This window comes from Lacerta agilis, chromosome 3 (assembly GCF_009819535.1).
Source record: "Lacerta agilis isolate rLacAgi1 chromosome 3, rLacAgi1.pri, whole genome shotgun sequence".
In the NCBI taxonomy this organism is placed as follows: domain Eukaryota; kingdom Metazoa; phylum Chordata; class Lepidosauria; order Squamata; family Lacertidae; genus Lacerta; species Lacerta agilis.
The window spans coordinates 70,702,495-70,717,296 of NC_046314.1; the positions used below are offsets into that span (position 1 = coordinate 70,702,495).

At 40.9% G+C, this 14,802-nt stretch overlaps 1 protein-coding gene across 2 annotated transcripts in view; it reads left to right on the top strand.

Annotated features, from left to right (window-relative positions):
- Window positions 1–14,802, top strand: part of SMOC2 (SPARC related modular calcium binding 2) — a 140,885-nt gene that overhangs the window by 50,268 nt on the left and 75,815 nt on the right. For both annotated transcript variants that reach the window (XM_033144214.1, XM_033144215.1), the window contains exon 2: window positions 140–311. In XM_033144214.1, coding sequence (XP_033000105.1) covers window positions 140–311 — 172 coding nt within the window. The remainder of the gene's footprint in view (window positions 1–139; window positions 312–14,802) is intronic.

The window sequence follows — 14,802 nt, forward strand, 5'->3', positions numbered from 1 at the left end:
CACAACCAGGATTTGTGTTTTGGGGAAAGTGGAGGTGGTGAGGTAGGGATCAGATGGCTGCATGACAGGCAAAATATTATTTGAGAGTTTTAATGCTTGATCAGATTTCAGCCTCTTACACCACTTTGTTTTGTTAAAGTTTTTAAGAGTGGAGCAAGACAAGGACAAAGAATGCAGCCTGGAATGCACGGGATCCCCCCAAAAGTCGCTGTGCGCTTCAGATGGCAGGACTTTCCTGTCCCGGTGTGAATTCCAACGGGCAAAATGCAAAGACCCTCAACTAGAAATCTCCCACAAGGGCAACTGCAAAGGTAATAAATGTCTTTCTCTTTCTATAGGCATAACAAAGCCTGTTATGAATTAATGCTTTAAGCGCATTCCTTAATGTGTCTTCATTTAAAAAGAAGTGGAACCTATCATGAAATGTTGCAGTGCTGAGTGCTCCTCTTTGGGGCATTCTGTTCCATTCTTCATCCCCCAAGTTTTCAAACTTCTGCCCCTCCCCCCAAAAGAGAATCAGCCAATATTTCATGACCATTGAGCATGACTACTGCATCTTAAATGGTTTGTGTGTTGAACTACTTGCATATCAGAGGAAGTGTTTAAAACAGCATCACATCTATAATTTTTCTTCAACATTCTTGCTCAGGGCTTCCCCAATCCTGCTGATTCTTCCATCTCGGTGCTGTTTTGGCTGCATAAGGGCCAGCTCTAAGAGAGCTGAGATTGCTGTTAGTGTATATGGACACTCTAAGGACTGTTGAGGTCCTTCAAATATTTGCTGATCTTGAGTATACACATCCTGAGTATGATCTGCCAAAAGTATTGAGCCCATACAGTCCAAATTTACCAAGCTGCTGCCATGTTTGAAGATTATTCTCACTCCAGATAACCTTAGTTACAGGTAGGTAGCCGTGTTGGTCTGCTGTAGTCGAAACAAAATAAAAAATAAAAAAATCCTTCCAGTAGCACCTTAGAAACCAACTATGTTTGTTCTTGGTATGAGCTTTCGTGTGCATGCACACATCTTCAGATACACTGGAACAGAAGTCACCAGACCCTTATATATCGTGAGAGGGTGGGAGGGGCATTACTCAGAAGGGTGGTGGGAATGGATGATTGGCTGATAGGAGTGGTAAACCTGTTGACGACTGTCTTTTGGTCTTACAGGAAAAAGCAAGGGGTGAGATGGCTAAAAATAGCTTTATCATGTATAATGAGATAAGTATCCAATGTCTCTATTCAGACCAGGTCTCTCCATGGTTTTAAGTTTGGTAATAAGTTGCAATTCAGCAACTTCTCTTTCCAGTCTTTTTCTGAAATTCTTTTGTAATAAGACAGCTACTTTGAGATCTTGCATAGAATGTCCTGGGAGACTGAAGTGTTCTCCTACTGGTTTCTCTGTCTTGTGATTCCTGATGTCAGATTTTACAAACCTGCCGAGTGATGCGTAGAACTTGCCACACATTTCTTTAAAATCTGTGATATTTTAATATATTTTAATATTTGTTGGAAGCCGCCCAGAGTGGCTGGGGAGACCCGGCCAGATGGGCGGGGTACAAATAAATTATTATTATTATTATTACTACTACTACTACTACAACTCCTACTACTACCAGAGAACATGTGGCAAAGTAGTTCTACAGGCTGTTGTGTGGGATGGGATAGTATGATTAGACTGAGAAGATATTAACACTATACACTCTAATGGCTGGTGTTGAAGAGCATGTTGTTGCATGTGATTCAATGCTTGTACACCAGTTCCAGTGACTTCAATCAGCAGCTATTCTACACTGCAGCCCTTTAATGTTGTTGAGGTATTGCTTTTCTGTAATTAGCTGGAACTTGTAGAAATAGAACATAGTTTCAACATATACTCACTATGGCACTATATCATCCAGAAATGCCTTCCTCCCTGGTCAAAATTTTCCCATAATGTTTACTTTTAAGAAGATGTCAGTCGGACTTCCATCTGAAAAGACATGTCTAGGATATTGCACTGTTGGAAAGGTCCAATGAAATGTTCATTAAAAGTGTTGTGTTTGCAGATCCTGTTCACCAGGGCTTGGAGATTAGTAATTAATAGCCTCTTAATGAATGATTTTTCTTGCAGTACTATTTTTTATTATTAAAAAGTGTTATTTCTCTATAAAAATGAGAAGGAAAAACATGAGAAGAAATCAGTGATCAGAGTCTTCCATCACTGTGGAAACAAAAACTGACTTTGGGCGACTAACAGTAGTTGTTCATGACTGATCCCACAGTTGGAATCAACAAGAAGCAATAAAACAAGCAGGCCATTCAAACAGGCCTTTTAATTAATGTAATTAATTAATTAAAGACACAAAAGTGCTGAAAAGCCTCAGTAGTGTTTTGACCAATCACACTGGATAAGTTAGTGCTCCAATTATGTTTTATTGCTGGGGTGGGGGGAAATCACCTCATAGTGGGTGTAAGGAAAAATACAGTGGTACCTCGGGTTACAGACGCTTCAGGTTATAGACGCTTCAGGTTACAGACTCTGGTAACCCAGAAATAGTACCTCGGGTTAAGAACTTTGCTTCAGGATGAGAACAGAAATCGGGCAGTGGCGACACGGCAGCAGCGGGAGGCTCCATTAGCTAAAGTGATACCTCAGGTTAAGAATAGTTTCAGGTTAAGAACAGACCTCCAGAATGAATTAAGTTCTTAACCAGAGGTATCACTGTATCAGAAGACAACACAGAAAGCACTGGACTGCAACAATTTGGCAACAGCATAGATTCTCCATAAAATATGAGTGAATGAAGAATAGTAATTCTATAGAAAGGCACTAGAGCAGGCTTCCTCAACCGCGACCCTCCAGATGTTTTTAGACTACAATTCCCATCATCCCTGACCACTGGTCCTGCTAGCTAGGGATGATGGGAGTTGTAGGCCAAAACATCTGGAGGGCGGAGGTTGAAGAAGCCTGCACTAGAGCGAAAGCAGATTAAATGATATGACTACTGCATCTTAACTGGTTTCTGTGCTGAACTACCATTTCTCGTCAACATCCCATCCTCTACCCACCCAACTATCTTACCTCTCCCCTGTCCAGTTCTGATATTTAGTGTTCTGCTTCTCATTTCTGATTAATCTGAAAGTCATTTGGGCTAATTGGTGCAGAACTGTTCAGATTTTTGTGTTGCCAGCTTGAGGAAAAAATCTTGATACGCTTCCCAGCTTAAATGCAGGGTTTGATTTTCAGCACAATGCTATCCTTCTTTATGCATAAATACTGATGATCACAAAAGGTTTACCTTTGCTCACTCTCTATCCAAAACAAGAGACCACACAGAGACATCCTCCAGGAGACAATTTTCCACGCCATGCATTCCACATCTCTGTTAGCTCCAAAAAGCTCCTAAAGCACCAAGAATTCGTTAAAGAGACGTTCTGTCTCATCCCTGTTCAGTCCTAAATGAAACAATTTGCTTGTTCTCTTAGTCTCTTTCATAATGCTCTGTTGTATTGTCTAATTGGCTCTACCTTCATATTTGTTCAAGGGTGACAAAGAAAACTTAATTGAGCTTTGAAATCCAAGCTCCTGTTATATCTGTTGACAACACAAAGGAGACCTTTTCATACACTGGGAATTCTGTAGACCACAATGTACTTGTGGGATTCTTCCTGCTCCTAGAATACAAAGTTAAATAGAAAGTCAGCAAAAGAAGAAAGAAAGGAAGTCACATCATAGTTCTAAGGAAATTTTTATTCGCTAGTTGCACTGACTTTTCTCCTGCTGTTTCCCCAAGGAACAGAAAGCCAGACAATTAATTCAGACAATTAATTCATTAATAGTGGTTTGTAGTATTCAGAGCCTTCTGTGAAAAGGAAGCATGCATATGGTTCATATAGCGCATCCAGGCAGCATACAGGGCCAGACTCTGTTAGCTTCAGCTGCAGAGTTGCATCAAGTGCCTTCAGATCATTCTTGGGGTCTCTTGGTTTTAAAATCATAGTTCACAATTATCCTAAGGCAAAGGTGAAAGCAGTTTAGGGTAATAATAATAATAATAATAATAATAATAATAATAATAATAATAATAATTTATTTATTTATACCCCGCCCATGTGGCTGGGTCTCCCCAGCCACTCTGGGCGGCTTCCAACAAAATATAAAAATACAATAGTCCGTTAAACATTAAAAACTTCCCTAAACAGGGCTGCCTTCAGATGTCTTCTAAAAGTCTGGTGGTTGTTTTTCTCTTTGACATCTGCTGGGAGGGCGTTCCACAGGGCGGGTGCCACTACCAAGAAGGCCGTCTGCCTGGTTCCCATTAACTTCTCGCAGTGAGGGAACGCCCTCCCAGCAGATGTCAAAGAGAAAAACAACCACCAGAAGGCCCTCGGCACTGGACCTCAGTGTCCGGGTAGATTGATGGGGGTGGAGACTCTCCTTCAGGTATACTGGACTGAGGATGTTTAGGGCTTTAAAGGTCAGCACCAACACTTTAAATTGTGCTCGGAAACGTACTGGGAGCCAATGTAGGTCTTTCAAGACTGGTGTTATGTTGTCTCGGCGGCCACTCCCAGTCACCAGTCTAGCTGCCGCATTCTGGATTAGTTGTAGTTTCCAGGTCACCTTCAAAGGTAGCCCCACATAGAGTGCATTACAGTAATCCAAGCAAGAGATAACTAGAGCATGCACTATTCTGGCAAGAAAGTCCGCAGCCAGATAGGGTCTAAGCCTGTGTACCAGATGGAGCTGGTAAATAGCTGCCCTGGACACAGAAGGTAAGCCCTCCATAAGATGTTGTTAGTGATGCAATTCCCATGAACCTCAGTTAGCATGGCTAATGATCATAGATGATGGGAGTTGGAGTCCCAACACCATCTAGAGGACCACAGATTCCCCATCCCAGTTGAGAGCATTGAGCCTGGTTTTGACGCTCCTTCACTGTGATCAATCCAAATGTATCTTTCCTTCACAGGATTTGGGTTTGGGTTTTCAGGGAGCATGTTATAGTGAAAGCATAACTATTCCATGACATCACCTTGAGGTTCGACTGGCATGAACATAGTCAGCTGCATGTGCCAGCTGAAGACTAGATGAAAACGCTTTTGGTAAGCCTTTTAATGCTGCAGGATGCCTAGATCCCAAGAACTGACAGTTTTTTGAGAACTGTTATTTTATTGTAATTTTTTTATATAGTTTTAGGCAGCTGTTTGGCCAAACTGCGGGAGGCAGTGAAGGATAGGCGTGCCTGGTGTGCTCTGGTCCATGGGGTCACGAAGAGTCGGACACGACTGAACGACTGAACAACAACAAAGGCAGCTGTTGTTGTAACCCGCCATGGGATTTTAGGATGAAGGGCGGACCATAAGATTTAAAAATATATAGCTAAACAACTTTTTCTGGGTCCCCCTCCCTTCCTTTTGGCACACATTGTTGCCCTCACAGGCACATACAAAACACAGTCACAGAGTTTTGTTGAGGGTTTTCTCAGATTCTGCCTTTTCTTTCAGCGTGGAAAAGGTAGCCTTCTTCCAAACCCTGAGTAAGCATAGGACACAGACTCTGTTTAAAAGTAATAATTCGATATATGCAATAAGGTCAAAATCATAAAAATATGGCACCCACCCCCCAAAATATGAGCATTAGACGCAAAAGCCAAGATTTCAGAGTTACCCACTTCATTTTCTGCTCTGTTTTTCATATTAAGCTAAAATCAGTCATAGAGCGTTTAGGTTTAGTGACGCCTGCCACAAAGCAATGGGTGGTTCCTAAAGGCCAAGGGAGTCCCAGCCAGCTCTGTGATTCTTTTGTTTTCTTCAGAATATTTATTCCCTTAACCACCAGATGACTAGAATGTCAGATACAGTTCCAGGATGGGAAATTACTTCTGTTCCTTTTGTTAATTATATTCCTGAAGAAGAAGGAGGAGGAGGAGGAGGAGGTGTGGGTGTGTATATTTGAATAGAATTCCACAAGGTTATGAGGGAAGTGTTATTAAGGCCTGGGTAATAACTAAAAACAATGAAAATTATTTGGAGGATATCTTTGTTCTTTCTATGTTTCTCAGACCAACCGCTCCTAGCAGATGACTGTAAGGGAGAGCTTTCAATAACTATCCTTAAAAAAATTATACAATGGGGGAGCATTAAAGGGTTTTGCAGAAAGGAATGACAAAAGATGTTCCTAGCACAAACCCCCTCCCTGAAAAAATGATTCAGACTAAAACAATAGAAAAACTTGATCTTTGATTATCCTAAATTATTATTAGTTTCCTCTCTAATATTTTCCACTTTGAGGGATGATTTCACTTCCTCGCAAGCCTGGAACCAGATGTCACAGTACTAGAGACTTCCCCAGAATGCACTTTCTAGCCTAATTTTGTAGATTTAAGAAGTGTAGAGACACAAATTTTTGATTGATAAGAAATACATTGAAAAATGAAACGAAACAACTCCCAGCAGTGTTTGATTTATAACAGAACACAACTATACACAAATATACACACCCACACCACAAAAGCCAATGCAATTCTGGGCTGCATCAATAGGAGTATAGCGTCTAGATCAAGGGAGGTAATAGTACCACTATATTCTGCTCTGGTCAGACCTCACCTGGAATACTGTGTCCAGTTCTGGGCATCACAGTTCAAGAAGGATACTGACAAGCTGGAACGTGTCCAGAGGAGGGCAACCAAAATGGTCAAAGGCCTGGAAACAATGCTTTATGAGGAACGGCTTAGGGAGCTGGGTATGTTTAGCCTGGAGAAGAGAAGGTTAAGGGGTGATATGATAGCCATGTTCAAATATATAAAAGGATGTCATATAGAGGAGGGAGAAAGGTTGTTTTCTGCTGCTCCACAGAAGCGGACACGGGGCAATGGATTCAAACTACAAGAAAGAATATTCCACCTAAACATTAGGAAGAACTTCCTGACAGTGAGAGCTGTTCGGCAGTGGAATTTGCTACCAAGGAGTGTGGTGGAGTCTTCTTCTTTGGAGGTCTTTAAGCAGAGGCTTGACAGCCATCTGTCAGGAGTGCTTTGATGGTGTTTCCTGCTTGGCAGGGGGTTGGACTGAATGGCCCTTGTGGTCTCTTCCAACTCTATGATTCTATGATTCTATACTTTATAACATGATCATGAGACATCCAGAAAGTATAAAACAATGCAGCTTCATAAGAACAAGAATCACTCCCAAAATAGAATATTGATTGTCCTTGAATTTTCCCACCACACTTGCCATCTTCTCCTGCCACACCACTGAGGTCTGCCATACTCTTTGACAACCACTGGATTAATCCATAAAGTAAGGAATAGTAAGGAATCCCTATTCCTTACTTTATGGATTAATCCAGTGGTTGTCAAAGAGTTTTCATCTGATAGTTTTCATTCTCTCAGTTTCTCTCTTTTTTTCCCAATCTTAAATTCAGCCCTCTAGATTTTTGCAGCAATTAGTGATTCATTTTAAAAAAACTAAACTAAACTAAACTAAAAACTAAACAACAAAACAAAACAAAACAACTAAACTAATCCTTGTGAAAATTCTCCAGCATTGTGAATGTCTCTTAATGAATACATATACAATGTGTTCATTAAGAGACACATGGTGTTTTAGCTAATGCAAGCAATTTTCCCCAATTTAATGCATTTCTGTAAGCTATCTTCACTAATCATTTCATTTTAATGCAAACTCCCCCCGAATATATGCCTTTTTATAAACATTGGTTGGCTGGAGAACTGCACTGGGAAATTCAGTTAAGTGTGAATTTTGAAGGATAGCTTTGTTTTGGTTTGCAGATAGTTTCAGAAAGTGCAAATTTAATAAATGCAGCTTTAAATATGAACTGAATCAAATTTCTTCTCCAGCCCTAGTGAGGAGTCTGTTGCTGAAGCCTTCCACACAAGCCTTCCCTGCTTCTAACCCCATTCCTTCACATTGTGAAGTTTATGGAAAGGGCTGTGATCGGTAGAGAAAGCTGGCAGAGAGCTCTCTCAGGCTTTTTTTTTTTTTAAAGGCTCTCGGATAACTCTTGGTAAGGTCCCAATATTTCTCCAAAAGTTTTCTGGGAAAGCTTGGAAAAACCTTGCTAATTATGAGGTTAGCCGGAGAGAACTTGCAAACCACAGATTGTTTCTAACTTAAGTCTTTTCTAGGTTGCTGCTTATCCACTGGATTCTACTAGTTCTTTCTGTGTCCATTATATTATAATTAATTAATTTTTATTTCATTTTTACAGCCATTGACTTTCCCCCCCAAAGCATTGGGATAGTTGTGCATTTATAATGTGCTCAGAGACTAGTGGAAGGCACCTCATAGAATTTGGCATGTAGGTTGTATGAATAAATAAACCACGTCTATATCTGGCCATATATTTTCCCCAAACGTCTCCAGCTGTTGGAAGCTGATGCCATCATATAGCAGTTAGCCTTTAGTTTAATTTTATTTATTTATTTTCGGATTTATAAACCATTTCACAGCAAAAATCTGCTGAAGTGGTATACAATAAGATAAAAATAAGATAAATACAAAAAATGAACTCATAAATGAAAAACAATAAAACCATTTCAATGACAGGACAGGGAATATTGCATAGAATGGATGGGTTACATTTCAGGGATAGCCTTCTTATACCAAAATGTCTCCAGTTGCTGCTATCAAGCTGCAAGGCACTTGACTAATTTCAGGTGGTGGTTGAGCCACCTGCCTCTCTAGCATTTACCTCCATTTTGGCAGCTATCTAATAATTATGAAGGAAGAACCCTAGTGCAAGGGTAGCCAACAAGTTACCCCCTAGACATTGTGTGGACTACAAAGCTCATGCGTCTCAACCACTATAGGCAATGGTCATGGATGATGGAAGTTTGGCTTTAGCTGTGCACACCTGTTGTTGTTCAACTCCCATCAGCCCTAGCTAGCATGGTCAATGGTCGATAGTTATGGGAGCTGTAGTCCAACACCATCTGAAGAGCCACAAGTTCCCCTTACTTTCTGTATAATTTTATTGTGGAATCAAGAGAAGAATTAGATGGTTTTGTGTAGCATTCTACACATTTTTTTCTCCAGGGTCTCACAACCGTTAACTGTTAATTGAGGTGGAGGGTTTTAGTGCCTGAGTGGCATCTCTTCACCTCACACCTCAGCATCTTCAAATCCCGAGTCTGCAATCACTGCCAGCTTACTGTGTCTTGTCTCAGTGTGCGCAATATCTATAACAGACGTGTCTAGTGGAGGAAAAACAGATTTCTCTTTCTGGTGCACTGTCAAGAGAACAATGTTCTGCTGCCAACAGCTCATTTCCCAACTGAACAGATCCAGTGGGTGGATTGGAAGAAGTGGCATTTTAAGTTGGATCTATTTTAACTTCTTCTTTTTTCTCCCAAAGATATTTTGGCCTTTCTGCCCATAAATTTGTTTTTTTGGTGGTTCGGAGAGCTCAAATGCAGAACAGTCTATGCCAAGTTTACTTTCAGATTCTGGGCAAAAATGGAACTTTCAGCTTGGGCTTTCTGCAAGGCCAGTAAATTCCCAAGTGATGCCAACGACTACATATTTCTTGACAAGTTTTCGTGTCAGGGACCAGATCTCAAAGCAGCCTTTGTTTGTCAATAATCATGGCCATAAACGTTTCCCTGTTAATTGCACTTCAGTGTTGCTTATGGACACGGAGGTGCTGAATACTACATTTAACTCTAATGTTCTAGACTAAACGACATCTATTTATGCCTTGTTGGCTTGCTATGTTCCAAAATAAGGAACAGCCTTTTAAAATAAAGAATAAATCTGGCAACTCTAAGGTATACCCTAACAAATATGTTCACTGTTGGCTGCTGAAAAGGGATCTTCATTGTATGCACTGGCCAACATGTTTCCGTTCTGTTCTGAAATACTATACAGTGGTACCTCTGGTTACGAACTTAATTCGTTCCAGAGGTCCGTTCTTAACCTGAAACTGTTCTTAACCTGAGGTGCCACTTTAGCTAATGGGGCCTCCCGCTGCTGCCACACCGCTGCTATGCGATTTCTGTTCTCATCCTGAGGTAAAGTTCTTAACCTGAGGTACTACTTCTGGGTTAGCAGGGTCAATAACCTGAAGTGTTTGTAACCCAAGGTGTTTGTAACCCGAGATACCACTGTATATCTCACAGGTGTTGGTAAGGCAGTTTCAATCGGTTCAGGTTTTCAGTTCTTTGCAGTGGTGCTGAGGGAACTTTCACCATAACCTGAAAGTGTTTTGTAAGAAGATTAGCTACAAAAAAAGGAATGCTTTCACCTGAATGTATGGGAATATTTGTGTGTTTGAATCAACTATTCATACAACTATACCTGAGATAGTTCCTATTCGCAAAGGTACTTGGGTCCAAGGCCATTTTTGGTGTTTATGCCAAACTTTGAATTGGGCCTGGCATTTTCAGCACTTTCAGGACCTGTGACACTTTGCAACAAAACCATTGCCATCTTCAGAATAATAGCAGATTCTGAACCAGCTTCAAAAGCAACCACCTGTAGAGCCCATTGCAATATTTCAGCTGGGAGATGTCTAGAGCTCAGACAATTGGCACGCAGCTATCCAGGGCAAGGAATGACCATAGCTGGCAAACTAGCCTTAGCTGGGCATAAGCACTGCTAGCCACAGAAGCCAATTGGAACTTCAGGAGCAGATTGGAATCCAAGGGTAATCCTGGGCTATGAACTGGTTCCTTCAGTGGCAGTGCAGCCTATCCTGGAACAAGTGGGACACTTGAGTCCCAGACACAGCATACCGACCCACAGCTCCACCATCTTATCAGGATTCAGCCTCAGTTTATTCGCCTCCATCAAGCCTCACACTGCTTCCAGGCACCAGTCCAACACCTGCACAGGCTCTCTTGTTTCAGATGGAATTGTGACCCCATCACAAAGCAGAGAGGAATAAACAGGAGGAACTGTGGCTTTCAAGCAGAATTCGAACAGAGACAGTCAAACCTCACCAGAATTTATGCTGGTGCCGAACGAAGGTGAAAAATATTTTCTCACCGAGGAAGATTCCAGTGGAGCATTCCTTATTTTATCGCAAAGATTTAGTAAATATCTAAATTGCTGAGTGGCTGCAAATGGGAATTGCTCAGAGGCAGGCTCTGTTTAGGTGCCAATGGAAGAACACCCCAGCTTAGATAACTTTGTCTCTTTGCGGAGATCCAGAATGCAGCATTTTGCTTTTTTTTTTTTTAAAGAGGTACTGTAGAAATGGTCTGCTGCTTCTGGCACTATACACCAGCCCTTCTGTGTATGCATGTGTGTGGAAATGCTGTACTTTTATGTGAGTGCTGAACACCCCTAGTTTTAATATATGAACGTTTTGGAGTGGTGTGTATGTTTTAAAATAGCATCTGAAAGTCTGAGGTCAAACTTAACCTCTCTGTAGATGTATAGCTGTTCTCCCCTCATTAGGAGTTCCCTTGCATGTCCAGTGTGTGTGATTCCCTTGCATGTCCAGTGTTGCATGAAAGGGGTGTGTGACTGTTCCCACTGAGCATGACACCCCACCTGGTGGCCATTTGTTCATTTTAAGTGAGAGAAGGCCTTACTCAGATACAGAAGACACATACTTCCATCTCTGTTCATGCCAAAGGTATAAGGGCATGAATGGGCAAGTCTGTCAATTTTATTTCCTCTCATTCAGCTTTTCATTTCTCCACGTCCAGTTCTTCACATTTACACGTCAGTTTGTTTGTTTGCTTGCTTGTCTCATTAAAATAAAATCCTCATGAAAATTGATCAGTCTTTCATGTGTGAATTTTTCCTAACAGACATATTTCTGTATGCAATTGTGCTTAATGCACATATTTTTGTAAAGCAATTTCCTGTGATATAATGAGGTTTTGCAAGTTATTCTCATCAATATATGCATCTTTATGCATAGTTTACCCCATTGCCTGCATTTTTGCACACATTACTTGACCAAAAAAAAAAAACAGCATTGCAAAATTCAGGAAACTGCACATTTTCATATTATGGCTATATTTTAATCTGCACAATGTTTCAGAAAGTGTGAATTAGGCAGGTTCATATTGAAATGCAAACTGAATCAAATTTATTTCCCATCCGCGGAAGAGAGGGTGTTGCTAGTGGGTACATCTGCATTTGGAAATGGCTAAGAGGCAAAATCCTGTTTCCCCCTCATGTTCAATGAACACATCAGGGGGTCCATTTGAACACTTCTATGAATGTCTCTCTTGCTCAGTTTTTCATTGAGAAAATCAATTCATTAATTCAAGTGTATTGCTTAAAAACACAAATCATCATAACATAAAGTAAAATGAGGGAGGCAGGAAGGAGAGAATAAACACAACAAAAACCGATAATCATCACAATTTAAATCAACAAAACAGGGGGAGGAATATGTATAATAGAACAAGTGTTGTGAAAAATAAAACAGAATTAAGTATAATCAATACAAAGTGACTAAATAAAAGCTAGCAGTTGACTAGCAAAAGTCCGGGTCAGCCAGTTAATCTGCTGAGGCTTAAATTTCCATCATATCTGTTTTTAATTTTAGTTTGCAGGTAAGTTTTGGTCAGTATGATACATTCAAAAATAAAATTGAGATAGCTGAAACAGCCAGTCAAGCTTTTATATTAAAACAGTTATGTTGTTGTTGTTCAGTCGTTCAGTCGTGTCCGACTCTTCGTGACCCCATGGACCAGAGCATGCAGTTGTACCTCAGGTTAAGTACGCTTCAGGTTAAGTACGCTTCAGGTTAAGAACTCCGCTTAAGAACAGAAATCGTGCTCTGGTGGCGCAGTGGCAGCAGGAGGTCCCGTTAGTTAAAGTGGTGCTTCAGGTTAAGTACGCATCAGGTTAAGAACGGACCTCCGGAACGAATTAAGTACTTAACCCGAGGTACCACTGTATATTTTACCTTGTGAAATTTGGCTCATCCCTTGGCTAGTGCCATTTAAAATTGGCTACTCTTCTCAGTATCTTAATATCCCTGTTAAAAAGCAGGAAGTCTGTGTTTTGACACATTGAGGAATGGATAAAGAATTTTCACAGGTCAGCAAGCTATTTCCCGCTAATGTCAGCTAACAAGTGAACCGCTGTACTTCTCTTATATTTTTAATCCACAAGGGCAGTAAGGCAAGCTGCCTCACCCCAAAGACCCGAATTTTTGTGCGGGCATCATATGTGGATGGTGAAATGTACTTTGAAGAACAGACCACTGAATGCTGAAATGTTGGTGCTGTCATTTATGGATCATCTTACCAGGCTTGTTGCATTCTTCACATTTTGCAACTGCCTGTCTTTTAAAATATGGAAATGGCTCAGCAGTGTGGGGGAGCATCTCTATAAAATCATCTATTTATTATTACATTTACTCAAGAGACCATTAGCCATGATGGCTGATTGGAACTGGAGGGCCACAGGTTCCCCATCCCTGGTTTAACTGGTATAAAACCAACTTAAAGCTTGTGTGGATACTTACACAAGATGTCACTGAAATTCGGCATTCTGAAAAGTGGGGCAGCAGGCGGGGGGGGGCAGAAAACGGAAACATCCATATAAAGTGGGTGCAGAGGAAAATTTTAGAAGTATCCAAATTGCGTGACTTAATATTAGTCCCATCTGTCCAAATCTTTTCAGATTTAAGAAAATCTCTACATTTGGTTCAAGAACAGCTAAGCGTCTGTGGCTTGCCCTTAGGGTATATTTTACGTCAAACATTTCACTTTAATCACTTTCTAAGTAGTTTTTTCTGAGTGATAAGTATCATATCTGTTGAGTAGGAATTTCAGTTTATAAAATAAAAAGATAGATAACTGCAGAAATGAGTATAATATATTGTACATGAATATTCACTGGCTTAGAGAAAACAGAGTAAACTTGCTTTCCCCCCATTTAAATGGGGCCTGGCCTGTATGGAATTTTATTGCTGGGGGGGGGGGGGATACCCATCTTTGAAACAAGTCCATTTGTAATAATATGTATTTTCACCTTTGCCATTCAGTTATTAGGATTAAATGCACAAATCCACTCAGACTGTGACAACAACAACAACAACAACAACAACAACAACAACAACAACAACTTATTTATACCCCACCCATCTGGCTGGGTTTCCCCAGTCACTCTGGGCGGCCCCCAACAGAATATTTAAAAACATGATAAAAAAATCAAACATAAAAAACTTCCCTAAACAAGGCTGCCTTCAGGTGTCTTCTAAAAGTCAGATAGTTGTTTATTTCCTTGACATCTGATGGGAGGGCATTCCATAGGGCAGGCGCCACTACTGAGAAGGCCCTCTGTCTGGTTCCCTGTAGCTTCACTTCCCGCAGTGAGGGAACCGCCAGAAGGCCCTTGGAGCTGGGCCTCACTGTAAAGCTAAGGCATATGATCCAGCTCACGGTTGGTTCATGAAGAGAGCAAGATGTGGAACTTTCCATATAACTAACTGTGAGGAAAACTGATGAACCTTTAATACACACCTGCATTTGAAAACTATGAATAGGAAAGTTGTAGCCCACTAGTTGTTGTTGGACTCCAACTTCCATCATCCCCAGGTGGCATGGCCAATGGTCACAGATGGTGGGAACTGTTGTACAACAGCATCTGGAGGGCCATGGGTTCTCCACCCCTGCCCTAAAGAGGCAGAAGAGCAACATTGTAACATTCCTTGTCTTGAGGTAGAAACACTCACTTCAGCTCCATTACAATAGGAGCTTCAATAATTCCAGAAACATTAGACTGCAGGTGTCATGTTCCATCAGATTTAACTTTCTGTAAACTCCTGGAATATTGGATAGACTGCAAAGAATGATGTTTCAGGCTGGAGAAATCTATAGGAAT